At 38.3% G+C, this 21,672-nt stretch overlaps 1 protein-coding gene across 1 annotated transcript in view; it reads left to right on the forward strand.

The window, feature by feature from the left end:
- The window catches only part of LOC150086991 (WD repeat-containing protein 18), a 104,572-nt gene that overhangs the window by 33,031 nt on the left and 49,869 nt on the right, over positions 1–21,672 (forward strand). Inside the window, exons 4-5 of the mRNA XM_090371731.1 lie at positions 2,426–2,559; positions 7,682–7,847. Coding sequence (XP_090227857.1) covers positions 2,426–2,559; positions 7,682–7,847 — 300 coding nt within the window. The remainder of the gene's footprint in view (positions 1–2,425; positions 2,560–7,681; positions 7,848–21,672) is intronic.

The following is a 21,672-nucleotide window of genomic DNA, read 5'->3' on the forward strand; positions in this document are numbered from 1 at the left end:
TAAGAAAAGACAAAACCACTCACCCACTAAACCGATCACAGGTGTTTCCTTGAAGAGGTAGTGATTGTAGCCCATGAGTTCACTATTCCTATATTTAATTATCTATATATTATAAAAATAAAAATGCCACACATTCTTTGGTGGGTGTAATCTCCTTGAATGAGGGAGCCTTACATTTTCACTGCTGAAGGCAAGTGCTTCTTTGTCTTTTCTTACTTATTTAATTTTAGATGGCTTAGTACTTAGCAGCAGAATTGCTCCTTACTGAGTTTAACCTTAACTACAGAAGGAATTTTCTGTATTTTTTATGTGGTTTAGTGTTTTCTTTTTCACATCTTAGATCTTCAGCAGTTGTCTTTTAAAGAACTATAATGTTTTTTTTCTGTAGTAAAGTTATTGCTGGGGATCATTTAAAAGATTTATATTATAAAACTTCCAAGAAGAAGATGAACTTCTCCTAATGAGATGAAGCAATATGTACATAATCAGAATCACTTTCCTCACTAAAAACAAAACTGGTTAAAACTGGATTCTAGAAGGTTCTCCAAAGATATGAAACATCGATTAAAGCCAATAGTGTAAAACAAGTGAAAGAATTTTGTTCTAGTCACAAAAATGCTTCAGGTGTTTTCTGTTTTCTGCAGTGGATCCTATATTAAGTAAGACATGTTGCATGTCTTACTTAATATAGTCTATTAAGTAATAGACTATATTAAATATCAGCTGCAAATTCTGATATAAATACACAGTATTTTGAAGCCATTGCTGGAAAAACCCAAACTATGGAGGATAGAGACTGATATTTTCACCTTGCAAGAACTTCACTGTTACAGTGGTAAGGTAGCAGGATACTTGGTCACATCTAGAACTATGTAAACTATTGATCAGAGCCCCAGAACTGCAATAATTGTTTGGAAAAATAAATTCTTTATGCAATATTAAGGCTATTCATATCAATGTAGTTTATTTGTAAGTCATTTTTTCAGAAGATATTTCCCATAGAAATGATGTCATAAAACAGTGGTAATAGAAACAGTACTATTGCAGTATTAATAATTTGATGAAATGCTGTTACAGAGGTTGGAAATTTCACCTCAGCAATAAAAATTTTCTCTATGCTCCAGTTGCTTTGAAGAGAAGACAGTAAATGTGTAATAGGTGCAGTTGTTTTAAAATTAAGGCATATTTACATTGTGTAATTTGTGGCCTAGGGAGTTTATACGAAGGTATGGGATTGTCATTTGTTATTTACATGCAAGAATAACAACTCATTGATAAATTAGCAATAGAGGAGCTCAATAGAGTTTCTCAGTCTATCCCAAAAATCTTAGATGAATAACAAGTATAACACAATGTATTCACTGAACACCAAATAGATTTAAATGGTTGTGTTTATAAATAATATTAATATGATTTTTTTTTTGATAGTGCATCAATATATGCACTAGGAAAAAATGTATAATATGCAGATTGTTAGTATAATAACAAATCTTTGAATATTGTAATAATATAAAATATAATATTAAAATTAAATTTATATTCATTCAGCATTATTGTGATGTTTGTTTCATATGTGCCGATGTTTGTAAGTTGGGCAGTCCTAACTCATCTAATTTAGTGTATGCTGTGTCTTTTCAGTTTTTTTTTTACTTTGATATTCCAGTATTTTATAATTTATTATTGCTTATTGTTCCATTCCTGAATTATAAGAGCTTTTAAAATTGAACTAGTGTTGAGTAAATTTAGAGGAAGGAAAACAGTTAGTAAGAAAGGTGTGAATTGGGAAATCTTTACTTCTTGGTAGAAAAGTTTTCTGTAGTTGCTTGAAGCAGCATGTTTGCCATTGCCAATAAAACTCCATGTTATGTCTCTTATTGGTTGCTTCAAATTAAAACTTGCATCTCCAAGTTTAAATCCTGCCCTAGTTAGGAGGAATTCTTAAAGTCCTTGTTTAGCTGAGGCTGTAGTTAGCCAATCTTAGGTGGAGGACGTGGGGTTCTCTCCATGAGGTTATTCCAGGTTTTTCAACCTCCAACAATATGCAAATTGCCAGTTAATCCACTCTTATATTGACATGGAAAGCTATGAACTAAAATACTGTAAAAAATGGCACACTGATTGTGTCAAAAATTCTAAGAATAAGAATGTAATCTGCCCCACTTAAAGTTTAGAATGTGATGCCAGTAAAGATTATAAGTTAACCACATGAAGAAATTTAAATGTGTAGTCTTTGCTCCAAAAATTTATGGAAGTCTACATCTGAAGGAGTTTTTTTTAAAATAGGACTTTTATCATAAATTTTTTTATATACTGTATTTATTATTACATGTTTCCACATAAAATTACGTATGTATTAATTAAACATATGTAATATTACATATGGTTCAATAATTACACTTTTCTAATGTATTTTTATTCTGATTAGATCCCAACAGGAAATCTTCTCCTTGTGATTAATCGCCATTATCAGCCAGTTACCTGTATCAAGTTTACAGATGATAGTTCGCATTTTCTTTCTGCAGGGGAAAATGGATTAGTTGTAGCCTGGTCACTTAGCATGTAAGGATATTTTAGTTTTTATATGGTTTATTTTGTAATAAGAAAAATAGTTAAAAATTTGCATACCTACCAAATTTTCTCTTCTAGATAAACTGGAGTAAATCTACTGGTTTCCCCAGAAGCTTTTTGAAAACATTTTGTTTGTGGTTTACAGAAAATTTACTTTTTTTTTCCCTGATATTCAAATTTATTAATTTAAACCCAACCCAACCTGCTATTAGACAGCTATGGTGCTTTGCAGGGAACAATATATACTGAACCGAGTATTTGAACACTTAATCCATGTGCTTGGTGTTTTGTTGTTTTGTTTTATCTATAAGATTGTAGTAGCATCTCCATGTTTTCTGTGATTTGTGTGTGATGATGTATACTTGTCTAATTTTTGTAATATGATTTTGGCTAATCTTTTGATTATTTACTTTTGAAAAAAAAAAAAAAAAAAAACACTCTATCCACCATTGATAGTTGGTTACATCCAACCCAAGCACCATGCATCAGACACAACTATAATTATGCTTGTAGGCCTTTGAGGAGACAGTACAATTGTAAATTCAAGATACTGCAATCAAAGGCGTTAACAGACTTCCAGTACAGAATGATAATATGGCACCACATAAAGAGTCAGTTTGTATATGATGTGTGATGCTTAGACAGAACCAAAGATCCCCCCGAAGTCAATGAGTGATGATGTGATCTATAAATGGAAGTGAACCGGTGCTGAAACCATTGCAAAATGATCCAGAAAACCTCCAAAACTAATGGAAAGTAACAGCACAGCCCTGTAAAGAATCACCCATTCAGAAATATGTCAACATTGCAGCACACACAGGATCTCAGTGGGACAATTGGGTTACATGTTGCACAAGTATACAATGCCCAGAGTACTGCATGGTTTTGGGTTACCATGGTCATGCAGCCATCCAAAAGCCACTGCTCGCCTCAACTAATGCCAGACACTTGGCGCTAAAAACCACCATTCTTGGACCATAGAGTAATGGAAATCTGTGCTCTGGAGTGATGAGCTATTACAACAGTACATGGTCTACAAGTCTGATGTTCTTGCCTGGGTGTGGTGGATACCCGGAGAAAGCTACCTGCTGGGCTGTATCATCCTGCCAATGAAGTTTGGTTGGGGACGGCATGAGGTTGTGTAGCAATTTTTCATGTTTTGTCGTGAAACCATTGGTTGTTTTGGTAAAACCATGAATGCTGAGGTCTCTCTAGACGTTCTGGACAATTATGTGTTACTTATGTTGTGGCAGGCCCATACCTGTATCAGCAAGACCTGATACAGGTATGGGGCTGTATCAGGTCTTGCTGTATACCTGTATGCTTCGTGTCATACTGAAAGTGTTGTGGCAGAGTGGTTTGAGGACATGAACATCGAAAAGTTGGACTGGCCAGCCCAGAGATCTGACCTCACTCCTATAGAGAACCTTTGGGATGATGGATTATCTGATGCATGAGAGGAGACACCTCCCAAAAAAAAAGCAGAGCTGAAGTGGTTGCCCCCTTTAAAGCCAAATGGCAGAAAATATGGAGGACATTTACAAAAAAAACTGGTGGAGAGCATTCCATGGAGACTACAGGCTGTCATAAAGGCTAAAGTTTTCAGCACACATTATTAGTTTTCCTAGTATGTGTATATACTCTGTGCTGCCACTTTTTGGGTACACCTACCTAGTAGTGTGTTGAGTCTCCTTTAGCCTTCAAAACAGCCTGAATTTGTCTAGGCATAGATTAAATAAGATGTTGAAAAAATTGTGCAGGAATGGAGTACCATGCAGACACGAGTGTGTCACGCAGTTCCTTGAGATTCGACGGGGTTGTAAGCATGCAGCCAACAGCCCTTTCCAGCTCTTCACAAATATGTTCAATAGTTTGAGATTTGAAGAATTGAGCGGGCCACTGCAACAAAGAAAAGTCATTGTCATGTTCCTGGAACCATTCCATAGTGATTAGGACTTTTTGCACCGGCACATTATCCTGCTGGAAGTAACCATCTGACTGAGGATAAACTGTCAACCATGAATGGATGCAATTGGTCAGCAACGATGTTTAGGTACGATGTGGCATTCAGATGTGAATCTATGGATATCAATGGACCCAGCGTGTTCCAAGAAAACATTCCCCATACCATAACACTGCCCCCACCACCTTGCACAGTATTCGTCAGACATGATGGGTCCATGGATTCATGTTGTTTTCGCCAAATTCTGAGCCTTCCATCGACACGATGCACCAGGAACTTCGACTCATCAGACCAAGCAACTGTTTTCCAATCCTTGATAGTCCAGTGCTGGTGTTGTTGTGCTCACAGGAGGCATGCTCTCTTGTTCTTCATTGTTAACAAAGGTATGCGATGTGGGCGTCAGCTGTTGTAGCCTATTCGCAACAAAGTGCGACTAGTGGTCCGTCGCGATATTTTGTTCTGTGGACCAAGGTTGTATTCTGATGTGATTTGCGACATCGTGGCTCTTCTGTTTGCTTCCACAATTCTAGCCATCCTCCTCTGACCTCTCTCTCTTTCTCATGAACAAGCGATTTTATTCCACATGAGTGCCGTTGAGAGGATGTTTTCTGTTCGTTGCACCGTTCTCAATACACCCTTGAAACTGTGGTGCATGAAAAGTTCAGAACTGCCGTTTCAGAGATGCTTTGTCCAGCATGTCTTGAACCTACTATGCCACATTCAAAGTTCATTAGATCACTCCTTTTCCCCATTCTTGCTATGGTTTGTACGTTTAACTGATACTAGAAAGGTTGTTCTGCTGCATTTATATCCACCACTGTGGTCATGTGACTTGCAACGTTGTGGGACGCACCATTTGTGTGCACGGCAGGGGTGTACCTAATAAACTGGCAGCACAGTGTATATTGTAATGTGTAGCTTGTATTATTATCATTATTCCCAGTGGGCAAACAGGAAAGTGTGATAGTCTAAGAGGACCAATTTGTACTATCAGCCTTCCATTCACAATTTTCCGACCTATATTCTATCAGAACTTTAACAATAACAGAGTAATTTCTCTCTCTCTCTCTCTCTCTCTCTCTCTCTCTCTCTCTCTCTCTCTCTCTCTCTCTCTCTCGTACTCTCTCTTTTTTTCCTAATTCTTGCTTGATATCTTAAACCGCCTGCCCTTTTTTCTATCTCTGGTCCTATTACCATTTTTCATTTTTGCTTCAAATGTCAGTTTGCTTAATCTCTCTTCTATATATAACATATTTTATACATACCCAAGGCATCTTAAGTTTGATTTGCTTTCCAAGCAGAAGGAAAAGGTATTTTTCCTTCTGCTTGTTAATTTGCTCATATCCAGCCAGTTCCTAAAAAGTGTGACAAATCCCTCCCATCCAATTATTGTCCCTTTGCAATTACTTCTACTCTTTATAAAGTAATGGAGAAATCAATTAACCGCCAACTCTTAAACTAACTAGAAACCTTCTGTCTGATCAACAATTGCCAGTATAGATTCCATGAGTGCCGATCTACTGGTGATATTCTGGCTTATGTTACCCATTTATGGACAAATTCAATGGAAAAGTTTGTTGAAACACAAGCAGTTGCTCTTGACATCTTAAAAGCTTTTGATCATGTTTGGCATAAGAGTCTTCTAAATAAGCTTCCATCTTATGGTTTGCCAACAGTTTTTTTGTAATTGTCTATCCAGTTTTCTCTCTGACTGCTCACTGAGGGTAATGATAGATGACTCTCTGTCTTCGAACTTCTCCACTAATGTCTCCCAACGTTCAGTTCTTTCCTCCACTCTTTACCTCTTCTATATTAATGTTCTTCCATTGACTGGAAATCCTAACCATAGTTTTGCTGATGATAGCACATTGCATTCCACGTTCCAGTTTGAGAATCCTTGCCCTGCTCAATCAGCTTCAACTTCTTGAATATCCACTAGCAATTCCTTAAATGCCGATCGCCAGGTAATTCTCCAGTGGGGTAAAGACAACTTAGTTTATTTCAATCCTTCTAAAACTCAGTCCTGTCTTATATCTCACAAAAAAAGTGTTCTTCTGCTCCTATTGTTATCTTTGGTGACACTCCAATTTCTTGGCAAGATGATATATCTCTTTTGGGGATTACCCTGACTTCTAATCTCTCTCTCTTGGCACAAGCGCATTACAAATATTGCTTCCTCTGCATCTAAAAAACTTGGGTTTCTCTTTCGCTCTTGGCATTACTTTTCTTCCAAACCGCTGTTCACTCTGTACAAATTGCAAATCTGCTTTACCATGGAATATTGTTCCCACATCTGGGGTGGTGCCCCCAAAACCTCTCTCATGCTTCTAGATTCCATTCAGAAGAGGACAGTTAGGTTAATTAATGACTTATCTCTAACAGAGTCTCTCCACTCACTGTCTCATAGACGTACTGTTTCTGCTGCATGCCTTTTCTGCAGATACTTCCATGGGCACTGTTCTGAATTGGCTTCTATAATTCCCACTGTCTCTTTCAAAACAGTCCGAACACATGCTGCCATCAGCCAACATCCATTTACTGTCCAACGTCAAACTCAGAACCAACTTTTCATCATCCTCGTTTATTCATTCAACTTCCATTTTCTGGAACAACCTTCTTTCATACGTATTTCCTGAAAATTACAGTCTACGGAAGTTCAAGTCTAATGTCAACAAATATCTTTCATCTTCTCAACCTCCAATTCATGCATGGTACTAAGAACTATAGGTTCTAAAACCTGTTGTGTTTGGGTGATTTTCACAAAAAAAATAAATAATAAATAAATTTAACTTACAAAATAGAAAAAGTAACTTAAATGAATTAACTTTACAAAAGGTAATAATTTAGAAATTAAACAAACAACAAAAACTACTTCTATTTAAATGTGAATTAACATGTTCTAATCCACAAATGCAAAGAAGTGCATTAAATATGGACTTCTTTGCATATTTTCTTTGCAAGAAGTGCTTTTTTTTTTATAACTTGATAAGAAGGGGTTGTTCTGTAATAATTGTGTATCTATAGCTGACAATAGAAAAAATCAAAACAAAATTAACAAATTCTTTTAACTTAATTTATCTCTTTTGCTAATTTCTTTGCATATCCTTTTAATTAATTCAATTGTTGTTGATTAGGTTTTAAATTTTACAGTCTACTACTGCATAGTGAACACAGCTTTAAAGAAGCAGGCCATGATCCAAATATTGAGGACAGGTACTTCTGGTATGATCACCATGTAAAAGTTACAGACATGTATGTTGGTAAAGGAGGCATTAGAGCACGGGTTGCTACTTGTTCCCTGGATCAGACATGTAGGGTAAGAAACTAAGAGAGGAGATGATTGTAACATTTAGAGTATTCTCGTCTTCCTTTATGTACATTGTCCTTTTAAACATGTCTCATGAATTTTAATTCTAAGAAATTAGTAAAATTATACAGTGCACTGATATTTCATATATGACCTTATATTTCCTAAGAAATTCATCGGTTCTAAAGTTTTAAATCATCAGTACCATTATGAACTGATAAATTGTGTGTTATATCATCAGTGTTTGCACCTAGTAGAGATGCTTTGGTTCCAGGTCATAAATCGTTTTTGTAGGTTAAGATTCTACCTCCTGAGGAACCAAAGGATCTCTACAGGTTCATCTGTTTCCAGTTAGATTCAGAGGTAAGTTGCCAAGCATTGCATAGCATGACACGTGAGTCTCTGATGAGCCTCCAGATTGCATTTACTCCAGGGCATCAACTTGCTTCCTGAGAAACTCAATCATGCCCAACAGTATGTTGTCCTGAATTCAGTTCATTCCACTCCCAACATCTTGCACATAGAAACAACTCTCCATCAGCTAACAAAAACGCAGCATATATATGAGAATGAATGCCAGCAAAAAGTCTGTAACTTGCAGGAGAATCACTTCTGGCAATTTTGCCTTGTCATGATATCGTTTAGCATGTTATGACTAACTTTTTTTTTAGGTAAATCCATAATCTCTTTTGAATAAAATTTAAAATTATAAAATATCTGACTTTCAGAGGGACATTGATTAATTACGTTACACACACACACACACAGTGGCTGCTTTATTAGGTACATCTATCCTTTTCATGAAATGAAATGCTACTATCTCACTATCCCTCCTCCCCTGCTCAAGTTTCATCTCCAGCAGTAAGCAAATTGACCAGCCACTATACATAGTGTACAGTCATTGTATTTTTGCCAAAGCAATAAAACTGACACATCAGTATACACTAAAAAAATGGCCCACTCTAAAGCAGTTTTAAAACTGCACTTGGTGTACTGTGTCCAAATATAAGACTTGTCTGGAGAAAAAAAAAAAACGAAGAAAAAAAAATACACTCAGCTTTTTGAAAAGGTCCAAAGCTTATAGAGCATCAACAAAAAAAAACACTACCCATCTCTCTCACCAATCCCACCCACCCGAGAATTTGTCTTCATCCTTGAATTTATTCAAACTACCCACTTCCACAACAACAGATGGAAGTTTGTTCAAACACCTATTTGCCGAAATCAAACTTCCACGCATCTATCCTGCAACCATCCTTCCTCAGTGTGAATTTATGTCCACTTCAGCAAAAGGAAGAATGCCATCAACGCTGAGCTTACTCAATACATTCATAACCTTAAACACCTCAGTCAGATCTCCTTGCAAGTGTTTAGTCTCCTTTCTTGGTAAGAGCACTCTTTTGTTCCCTTCACCAATCTCTTTGCCCTTCTCTGCATCCAATTTCAGCACATCTACAACATTCCTAAAATGAGCCTCCAGACCTGTATACTGTATGCAAGGTGTGACCTAACCATGGCTTTGTACAAAGGGATAATTGCTTCCTTATTCCTGCAAGCAAAGTTCCTGTATATCATTTACAAAACTCCACGAGCTGACTTGGCAGCTGGTCTGCACTGCTCAGAGAACTTAATATCTGAGTACATAGTTACACCCGGGTATTTTTCATTTTCCACTACGCTAAGCACGCACGCGCGCGCGCGCCCACACACACACACACACAGAATTGGTATGTTAATTTGAGATTACTGCTGCCCGTATGCAGTACCTTGTATTTGTCAATGTTAAACTTCAGCTGCCATTTCTCAGCCCAATTTTTCTAGATCTTCTTGCTTACCTTGATTACTATCAATAACCAACTTGCCAACCTTTGTATCATATATAAACTTAAAAATTAAGCCTGATATTCCTTCATCAATATCATTAATAAATATTGAAAACAACAATGGGCTCAATACTGAACCCTGAAGGACTCCACTAATAATATTAGTCCACGAAGAGCAGTGCCCATTGATACCACTCTGTCTTGTCCCACTCAACCATCCCTTTATCCGTAGATGTAACTTTCCCTTAATGCCACACGAACTCCAATTTCTACAGCAATCTTTTATGTGCAACAGTACAAAAACTTTCCTGGAATCCAAATATATGATATGAAAATTATTTTTTGCTTCCAGTTCCTTTGTAGCTGCATCATAATGTTCAATCAGATTGGTCAGTCAAGACCACTCCTTAACAAATATATGCTGTGACTGCAGTATAATTTCATTCCTGTCTAGATGATCCTACATTACATCTTTAAACAGTGACTCCATTATTTTCCCCTGGAACAGACATTAAGCTAAAAGATCTGTAATTACTCATTTTACCTTTTGATTCCCCTTTGTGAATTGGAATTACATTCATGTATCTCCAGTCCATATGGACCTCCACTGAATTTAAGGATGCTATCATAATTATAGCTAAGGGTTTGCTTACCTCCTTTGTTGCCTCTCTTAATATAATTGGATAGATTCCATCCACCCCAAGTGCCTTTGTAATGTTTACCTTCAATTTCTCTTCCACTTTTCTTTCCGTTATCCCAGAATCATTTAGTTCCCTATTAGAGTTTGATAAACTTCTGTCAACATCCCCCCCCCCTAAAGAATTTCTCTTGTGATTAATTATTGTGATTAACTTGCAAATAATAAAGAATTCCACTGACATGAAGTGGCCAAATGTGATTCAGTCCCTTCATTCTAATGTTAATACAAGCACAGAAGTCTTTGCTGTTCTTTGCCAAAGACTTCTCATAATCTGCCTTAGCTTGCCTGACCTAATTTATGACTTGATTGCAGACTAGTTTATCTACTATAGGCTTCTGTATCGCTTGATAATTTATATACATCCCACAGATTTTTTCTTCTCTGCCACAAGTCTCATCTGTTTAGGTCTAAGCCTCTAATAGTATTTCTTTTTTGGTATGAAAAACCTAGTGGCTTCTATGATTATTTCCCTGAATGCTTCCCATTTAAAGGGAATAGCAAAATATCTTTAAGTAAATTCCACATCAGTACACTGTGATCACTGCCATTCAGTGGGTCTTTTACCTGCAGATTCTTAATGCATGAAATGCTGATAACCATATCAAGAATAATGTTTACTCTTGTTGCCTTTCTAATGTGCTGCTGTAGAAAATAGTCATCAAATAAATCCACAACAGTCTTGCAAGTGTGTGTGTGTGTGTGTGTGTGTGTGTGTGTGTGTGTGTGTGTGTGTGTGTGTGTGTGTGTGTGTGTGTGTGTGTGTGTGACAAACCCACAAATTTCAGTCAACATCTGGAAAGTTAAAATCACTGGTTATAAGATATTCTGATTTACTGGCTCATGCTATTTCTCTTTATGGTTGTTTTGTGTACTCACCACAGTCATTAGGCCTATAGCATACTCCTACTCTCATTTTTCTTTTCCCAGTGCTTTGTTGCACCAAACCCAACATTGCACTGGTCACCTATGTTGTATTGTGTATTTATCAGCAATATAGATGAAGGTATATTAGGCTTAATGTCCAAGTTTGCAGATGATACAAAGGTTGGCAGGGTTGTTAATGACAGTATGCTACTGCAACAGGATCTAGAAAAGTTACGCAGATGGGCTGAGAATTGGCAACTAAAGTTTAACATTGGTTAGGTTGCAAAGTACTGCATGTGGGTAGCAGTAAAAAGAGAAACGTACCAACTGTGCGGTACTACACTTGGGGAGGTGGAGAATGAAAAAGACCTGGGGTAATTGTGCAGTCAGACATGAAGTTCTCTGATCAGTGCAGACAGGCTGCTAGAGCAGGTCATGCAGTTTTGTCAATGATATATAGGAATTTTGCTAGTAGTGACAAGGAGATGATTATCCCCTTGTATAAGGCAATGGTCAGGCCACACCTTGAGTACTGTGTGCAGGTCTGGAGGCCTCATTTTAGGAAGGATGTACAGTTGCTAGAATGTGTACAGAGAAGGGCAACAAAATTGGTGAGAGGAACAAAGGGGTGCTCATACCAAGAGAGGCTTAAATTCTGCAAGTGGCAGCATCTGGAGACTAGGCACCTGCGAGGTGATCTGATTGAGGTGTATAAGGCCTTGAATGGTTTGAGCAGGCTCAGTGCTGATGGGATCCTTCCTCTTGCTCAGATTAAGAACCCGAGGGTGCATAGATTCATATTGAGGAAAGACAGTTGTAGAATAGATGTGCAGAAGTTTGCCTTTAGCTAGCGGGTAGTTGATTGCTGTAACAGACTTCCATCTGTTGTTGTGGAAGTTGATAGCTTAAATAAATTTAAGGCTTTAACTAGACAAACATTTGGTGTGACCGGATGGGTGAAATGGGAAGGGTTTTTTTGGCTGATGCTATATAAGCTTGCTTTCTTTCATCATGTCCCAACTAATGCTAATGCTAACTAGATTTACTATATTTCTTAACTTAGAGTATAACCCCCCTCCTGTCGCGTCTGTCCTTCCTGTATGAACTTCCAAGCTACATTACCTTTTACAACCAGCCACACAATTTTGCAATAGTCAGTAACACATTACAGCAACTCAAACCATAGCTCTCAAATTTATGAATTGGAAAGTACGTGAGACCTTGACTACGTCTGACCACCATGCCATCACCTTTCAGCTGCTCTTCCAACTGGATCCGATCCCACCTCCAGTCCATGATATCAGATTTAACATAAAAAAAGGCAAACTGGGAAAAATACAAGGAAATAATCATTATAATATTGATGTACAGGTAAAACTATCAGGAGGTGCCCTGAGGTGGAAAATCTCTGGTGAAGAGTCAATGAGGCCAGAAAAGACTTTCAGTCGAGCCATTTGGCCAACAACTGAGGTAAATGCCCATAGGGAGTTATACTGCTCCTTGAGAAATAGCTACACAAGCTTAATAAAGCAAAAGAAAAAGGAGTCCTGGCAGACCATTGTTGGTATGTCTAGGAATGCTGGCTCCTGAGGTGTAGTCTAATGCATAGTTTCCAACAAACTGCCAAAGGGAGATGTAAACACCTCTGATACTCTAAATGGACAACCAACCCATACCTGAGAGGGGACAGTGAATAACATCTTAAATGTTGTTTCCCAAGGAGACCGATCCCCTGACCCAGGAACAGACTGATGTTTGTTTGTTTGTTTGTGTTTAGGAGCATTAGCAGCTAAGGCCCTATTGCTCCGGGGATATGCGGTGGTCATTCCCTGACCTTTCCGCATCCTCCGAATTTGGTGGGCACGAGCTCGAACTCAGGTCTAATCAAGAAGTGTATGCTATGCACTGCTGCTCCTGGCTACGGAGGTGCCTGAACAGACTGAAATATGTGCTAAAAATGATTGATATACAGTTACAACCACAGAACCACCATTTACCTCCAAGGAATTATCTGCTGCATTAATAGAACTGCAGTTAATAAATGCCCAGGTAATGATTTAATAGAAATTGAAATGAATTTACCAATAGCTTTCTAGACCACCTATTACAACTTTACAATAACTGCTTACATAAGGGTGTATTCCCAAAAGCATGGAAACAGGCAACTGTTTATCTTATATTAATGAACCCAGAAAAACCATCTAATAACCCAAAATCATACAGACACGTTGCCCTGTTACAAGTACCAGAAAGACTGATGCTCTGCAGACTAGATACTCACTACTACAGTGCACACCTTGAATCAGATAAGCAATTTGGCTTTAAACCCCGAAGATAAAAAAAAAAAAAAATGCATGCAACGAACGACCTCATTAAGGTTTCACAAAGTGTTCAAGAAAAATACCTGTTAGCAATATCAGTTGACTTTGCTGGAGCATTTGACACCTTATAGTGGCCCAGCATACCAGGAGACTGCTAAACTGGAATCCCTCAACATCTTTATAATTGTATTAAGGATTAACTCATACAGTTTAAATCCAGTACCAAAGTATTACTCATGCAGTAACCCAAGGATGCCCTCAGGGTGGCAACTCTGTGTCCCACTTTTTTGGAACATGGTCCTGGATGAATTCCTACCAATGCATATTGGAAACATAAACAGAGTTGCTTTTGTGGAAGACTTTTCTTTCTTGTCAAGACTGACACCAGAGCTAGCCTAGAACATCAGGAAAACAATGCCCTAAACATTTGCTGGATTGGACAAAAATCCAAAAGTCAAAAATCTCTGAAACCTAAACCAAATCTATGCTAATCAAAGGACAGCACCATAGGCTATCACTGATAAAAATTTCTGGCAAAACAATAGCCCTGGTGATAGAACTCAAGTATCTGGAAATCATCTTTGACACAAAACTGGCATTCTATCCCATCTAGTGCATATTGCCAAAAAAAGTGAGAAATTGCACTGGAATGATAGCAAGAATCAGCCATGCCAACTGGGCTTAAGGAGGAAGACACTTGCACTTATTTATAAAGAAAGCTTCCTCCCGGTTATTACTTACGGCACAGGCATATAAAGCTGGATTCTGTACAAAGGATTATACTACTAACACGAGGGTGTGATGCACTGTCAGTACACCCGCTCTGCAGGGGGGTACTGCCACTAGACCTAGAAGTAATAAGAAGAGGCCTCAATTGTAGAATTAAGAGACAAATCCCAGCTAACATCCTAGGGATTACAGCAGATCTTGAGACTGATGTCAAAAAAGAAAATAAAGAATAATAACCACACTCTACCAAGCAATGGCAGACCAGATGGGAAGAGTCAACTAAAGGGAAAGTCACTAAGTGGTTCCTGCCTCAGGCAACCCAAGTTCCCCCCGTTTTGGCTCAGGACTATATGCCGCCTACTTGCTTACAGAGCATGGTTCCATAAGTGCAAATTAAGCCAACTGAGTTTTACCCAAGATCCCAAACATACCTGTGGAGCTGGTGAGGATTGGGCTCATGTCCTTTATGACTTCCCCAATTACCAGCCCCACAGATGTAGACTTATGGCCAAAATTGGATCCATAAATCACAGAGATGAGCAACTCAGCTCTGATGACACGCATTACATGGCCTTCTGAATTTGTTCAAAAAGCTTTTGAAACTAGAAGCAGACTAATCCAGACTGTAACACCCCAACCATGCTATAATCCAGACTGTAACACTCCTACCTAAATGTGACATTTACTGATAGTGACAAACTGAATGTGACTGGCTTGTTAGATGTGTTTCTCACCCACGGAAAATGTTCGTGTTAGAAATTGTATTATTTTGTGTTTAACCTCTGTGCATAACGTCGTGTATATTTTCATAAATATATATGTTTTTATAATTAATTTAGGTGTTATATTAATAAATATTATAGGTTCATAGTTCTTAGTTCAAGGGTTATTAGTGTGCTTATTTTTTAGAGCATCATTGTATGTATTGTGGGAATATTAATTGTTTGTATTATGTGTACATGACAATTTTGCTTTATTGGGGCTCTCTGTCACATCTATTTTGTCGGATGTGATGGAGAGCTCTACTCTGTACTTTTGAATCTTGGTGTATGAATGAGCAGTGTGCTTGCTAATAGCTCTGTCATGTCCAGAGTATGTATGAGTAGTGAGTATGGCAGTGTGTGCTTGCTAATAGCTCTCAGTCACATCCACGTTACCAGACATGATGGAGAGCTCTAGTCTGTGTTTCTGCATCTTGACGTATGTCTGAGTAGTGAGTGAAAACGTGTGTGTGTGGGGCAGTGTGTGCTTGCTTGCAGCTCTGTCATGTCTGCATTGTTGCACTTGCCAAAATATATTCCCTTCCCTCAATGTATAGAAACAAATGCATGTTTTAATTAAAAGTAAATATTGTGGATTAAATGTAAAAAGTAAATCATGTAAACGTCACCCATGCTTACTTACAGGCCAAGCAAGCATGGGCGATTGACTGAATGTTTGCTTGTGTTTGTGATTATGCATATATGTGTGTGTAACTATAAATATTGTTATTATTTTCTCATAGATAAATCCAGGACTGAGAAAACAAAGCCCTCAGCCCTTCGGAAGCCACCGGACAGACCAAATAAATCTTAATAATGGCCACAAATTCTTACAATGGAACTGCCACAGATTCCATCAAAATAATGATGACATAAAGGCTCTTCTGCTTAAGCATGAGCCATGAGTCGTAGGAGACTTATTTAAAAGCAAATGAGGACCCTTACTTGTAACTGTTCCATTATATGCAAAGGCAGAGCTGGGATTGGACTTGCCCATGGCGGAGCCACCATCCTTGTGGGTAATAACCATATCCCCTTCCAGCCTATGCCACTTATGTGAGTAGTCAGGAGCGCGAGTGCAGTAGCACATGCTCTTTGAGTGGACCAGGGTTCAAGCCCATGATGCTGAATACAATTAACATTTGTATTAATTGATTTATTGTAAACTCCACTGACCTGGTGGTCGTGCAGGAGTATAAACAAGAACACTTATCACCACCTTAGAGGCTGTAGCAGTTCGTGTTACAGTAGGGTTTTCCTCCTTACTGTTTGTTCCATATATTTGCCACCTGGGAATGACATCTCTCAAGATGCCCTTGATGATCTCTTTAAGCAATTTCCACGCCCTTTTCTATTATTAGGGGATTTCAATGGACATAATACTCCATGGAGTAGCACTGATATCAGTAGGAGGGGTCGGATTATTGAGCATATGCTTGAAGACAATGATCTGGTGCCCTTAAATGTGGATTCTAATACCTTCTTCCACGTGGCTACCTTTACATTTACTGCAATAGATCTCTCTGTATGCTTCCCATCACTCCTTCCTCTGTATATGGGAAGGGGATTACTTCCCCATGTTATCCAGCCTTTCCAATAGGAGACCTTGCCATCTGTTGAGGATACAACAGTGGAAGTTCGATCACGCTGACTAGGTTGCCTTCAGACATCTGGCAACATTTCATACTATCACAGTCAGCCAGGAGACAGTTTTATTTTAGACGAATTCATCTTAGAATAGATTCTTTCAATAGAATAATGCACCATCTCACAAGACCAGAATTCTACAAAATTAGTTCCAATAACATGCGAGTGAATTTAGCTTAATGTGGTGTCTTCTCTGTTATCATATCAGATTTCAGTCCAGTTGAGCACCTGTGGGATGAGGTGGAATGAGTGCTTTAGAGTAGAGAGCTGCAATAGCTGTAGAAAGCATTGAACCAAAACTGACTATCATCCCTATTGCTTGCTTTCAATCTTGTGTTGAATCCATGCTATGATGAACCCGGACCTGTTCTGAGGGTTAAGGTCAGGCGAACCTACTCATTATTAATTAGATGTGCCTATAAAGTAGTCTCTCTCTCTCTCTCTCTCTCTCTCTCTCTCTCTCTCTCTCTCTCTCTCTCTCTCTCTGTCTGTCTGTCTGTCTGTCTGTCTGTCTGTCTGTCTGTCTGTCTGTCTGTCTGTCTGTCTGTCTGTCTGTCTGTCTGTCTGTCTGTCTGTCTGTCTGTCTGTCTGTCTGTCTGTCTGTCTGTCTGTCTGTCTGTCTGTCTGTCTGTCTGTCTGTCTGTCTGTCTGTCTGTCTGTCTGTCTGTCTGTCTGTCTGTCTGTCTGTCTGTCTGTCTGTCTGTCTGTCTGTCTGTCTGTCTGTCTGTCTGTCTGTCTGTCTGTCTGTCTGTCTGTCTGTCTGTCTGTCTGTCTGTCTGTCTGTCTGTCTGTCTGTCTGTCTGTCTGTCTGTCTGTCTGTCTGTCTGTCTGTCTGTCTGTCTGTCTGTCTGTCTGTCTGTCTGTCTGTCTGTCTGTCTGTCTGTGTGTGTGTGTGTGTGTGTGTGTGTGTGTGTGTGTGTGTGTGTGTGTGTGTGTGTGTGGACTGATCATATTCTTTATTAGCTACCAGAATATCCTTCAGTATTCTGGTGGATAACTTTTTCCATTATATGAGACAGTGATTTACGTGTTACGTAAAAACCTGCCCACTTAATATACTATTCTTGCTTTTTTGATGCTTTCAACCTCTTTGCATGCTATTAACAAGAATGGGGGAAAAAATAATGAAATAAATAATTAAAAAGATTTTATTAAATAAACTAAATACATTTTGAGTTTTATAAACATGATAGTTGTATTAACATAATATTAATGCTGCCATTAATGAAATTTATTTATGCTGTGTTAAACACACACACTAAAAAGACTAATTATCATATGAACAAGGAAAGCAATTGAAGAATGTTCAATTTAAAAAGAGATGAGAAGAGCTTGTGACTATACTAATAAGTGGGAGAAGATCATGAGTTGTTAATAACAGCCTTTTCTATCTTCAGAGCTTCAAGTTAAATATGAAATAAACAATGTTACCTACTACTACTACTGGAAGTGATTTCTGTGAAATACACAAACTGCACCATAAACTGTTCCTGAAATTTAGTCTCTATTGTCCCTTACCCAAGACTCAAGAAAGGAGAGTTAGTCCTTATATATAAGAAGTCCTTATATATAAGTTAGTCCTTATACTACTGTATATATATATATATATATATACAGGGTGATTCACTACCAGTGCGACAAACTTGCAGGAGGTATAGGGGGCACAAAGACTAATCGGAATCACATAGCATTGCAGGGTCCGAAATGCCTTCGTCATGCAGTAGAGGATGTTGAACGGGAGGTCGCGTGAACAGCAATCCCGCTGGAAGTCAGCATTTGCGAACCATTTCTGTTGAAGAAACCAAGTAGCAAAAGTCCTCCGGAGTGGATAATCTGCAGGCTCCAGTGATTGGACATGTTGCAGATGGTATGAACTCGTTTGGTTTGTTGACAATATCCTCCATACAGTGCATTGGGAAATACCCAATCGTTGGCCTATCGCTCGAGTACTCGTACTCGGATTGCCTTCTGCAAAACATAGGACATTTTCCTCATTGTCTGGCGTCCTCATTGTTCGCTCTCGATTCATGGTACCTCTCGTGAAACAACCAGTCTCACATAACCACGTGCACACGTGCGAAAATCGTATGATGAGGAGCATGCCTGTGCGTGAACCATTCCTAGTACAAGCGCAGAGCGGCGCACCCGTTACAGTCTGCAGCTCCATACGTTGGCCAGTTCATCCATCCTGCCTTGGGAACCGGTTCACAAATGCTGACTTCCAGTGGGATCGCTGTTCACGCGACCTCCCGTTCAACGTCCTCTACCGCATGACGAAGGCATTTTGGACCCTGCAATGCTGTGTGATTCCGATTCATCTTTGTGCCCCCTACACCTCCTGCAAGTTTGTTGCACTGGTAGTGAATCACCCTGTATAAGTCCTTATACATAAGTTAGTCCTTCTTATATGTGTATATATATATATATATATACCTTAAAAAAATAAAAATAAGTGGGTGGGAAAGCATTTTAAATGGAAATGCTATAGATATTAAAAATTGCATGCTGCTTTATAGGATTGATCACGAGATTAGAAGAAAACAGCATTAAAAAAGTGTTATAATGAGGGGGGGGGTTACTATATATATATATATATATATATAAAATATAATATTTGAATTACAGAGCTTAGTACATTAAGTAGTCCTTCATGTGAATTCTTACTTGTGACATTTTCTTCCAAAATTACCAATAACAAAGCCTCTGTGAATATTTACAATATTCACAGAGCTTTTTTAAATAAAAATACTAGCTATATAAAATAAATAAGCTAGCTTGTGTGATTATGGCAATTAAAATTATTTATTAAACATAATTTATGTTAATTAAGGGGGAACCCTCAAAATTATTCCAAAAACTAACCTCTTATTTCGATACAGATGAGGAAAATTATCTTATGCAAATTTTGAAATACAATTGTTATTGAAATTTAATAAACATTTTTCATTTCACATGTTTTCCAGTTTTTTTCCCCCTCTTGATGTGATCCACTGTCCAGCTTCTCTAGTAGAGAAGCTGGACAGTGGATGCCACTACCAAACTGTATCTCTGTTCAGGTTCTAGATTGTCATTGTTAGAATGTGGCATGTTTGTTGGCCATGCCAGAAGGGGTAATCTGGCAGTTGAGGAGCTCAGCTTCAATGCACCACTTTGGACCCTGCTTTGGCCAAGATGGGTGGTTCTAAGTTAGACTGATCAGGATTGTTCAGCTGTCACATCTACTTGCTAGGGTCAACTGTACTCCAATAGGTCTCTCCTTCCTGCTGATTTTGTGACAGGGGCAAGACCTGTAATTTAAAATTACTCATAGGAATAGAGTAAAATTTGGTATCTTCAAGACTCTCCACTCACCATGGAGTCCTATGAGGGATATCCATTCATGAACTAGCAGGTGATGCGTAAACAAGCGGGACACCAGACTTATCTAGATGCTATACTCATACATCTAACAGGTCTTGATCATGTCACAGAACCAACAGGGAGGAGACCTGTTGGAATACAGTTGATCCTAGCAAATAGCCAACTAATTTATTTGTTTCAATATCCCCTCCTCCCCCATGTTTCTGGCTGTCATATGCTATTAGTAAAAGTATTCAAAGGAAGGTGTGGGCATTGGATCCCAATGATGCTAATCTAAAAATTCAGCAGCTCTACTGGAAGATTTGCTCACTGTGTTACAGGTGCCCACATCAAGGGAACAAAGAAAAAAAAAAAAGACTGCCACGTGCATGGTTAGAAGCAGAGTGTATTAATATATGCTGCTTGTGGATTTATGGATATAGTAACTAGATAACTTTAGCACCCCACTTGCATATGCACCACCTGCTAAGTTCAAGTAAGCAGGAAGCCTTAAGTTACTAATTTTTTCTTTTTACTCTACTCTTACAAGTAATTTAATTTTTTCTTTCTGTATGGCCTCTACCAGGTTCCTACTTGTAAATGAGAACAAAGGAAGTGAAATGACAGAAGTTGCACCACTTCCTGTACCTTGTTTTCCTGTGGTACATTCAACAGGAGAAAAGGATATTGGTAAAATGTCACCTTTTTTTTTTTTATTCAGAAGTGTCAGCAGGTTCTCCCAAATCAGTAAAATGATTTAGATTGGATGACCTTTTAGAAGAAACTTCTTCTGTATGACATTCAGATTCAAGTAACACTGCACAGAACACTTATTATATCATGTGTTGTAGTTGCTGAGTGGAATCTCCTTGAAGCATTTGAAGAGGAAATATGCACAGAATTGAGAGACAGTCATTAAAGAGGATATTCGTGTGTAAGGATGGGGAAAACTAGTTCTAACTAGTGTTCTTATCCCTACATTTAACATGCCTAATCCACCTACTTGCATCAAGCCAGGATATCTGAACTGTCTCCTGTAAGTTTCTATATTCCCAATCTATGTAGCTAAAAAAAGTGGTCATTCTTAGGTGGCATGTCGTTCTCCTGCCGGTGCCTGCAATGCAACGTAGCACTGAGGAATGATCTGCCCAAAACTACTATGCTTAAATTGTGGTGATGACATCCTACTTATTTGCCACTGATGGAAAGCTGAGGAACAAATCTAGACAGTGTGAAATATCTCATATACAGATAAGAGCAGTAAAAAAATGGGAAATCTTGCTCTCACACAACAATGCCAGATCCCATTCCAGCATCCTGTTTGGTCCTATGAATGATGGCCTTTATGGGAAATGCTGTTGATCACAATGCTGTCATTGCAGCCTCTATCCCAACAATTCATAAAATGTATGCAAAGTGGTGTGAATGTGTGGAAAAATACTTACATACATGCATGCATATACAGTAGAATACCTGTTCACTCTGTACAAATTGCTTGTACATAACATGCAGTACTTATGGTATCCAAGAAAAAATATGGAAGCATTGGTTTCAGAGAAATACTTGTAAATTGTAACAGCATTAACAAAAGCCACTGCAGTTTTAAATTCCTTCTTATCGTGTATAGCCAGTCCTAAAATTTAAACCAAA

The sequence above is a fragment of the Mastigoproctus giganteus genome, chromosome 4 (genome assembly GCF_048544385.1).
Source record: "Mastigoproctus giganteus isolate SK-2022 chromosome 4, ASM4854438v1, whole genome shotgun sequence".
Taxonomy (NCBI): Eukaryota; Metazoa; Arthropoda; class Arachnida; order Uropygi; family Thelyphonidae; genus Mastigoproctus; species Mastigoproctus giganteus.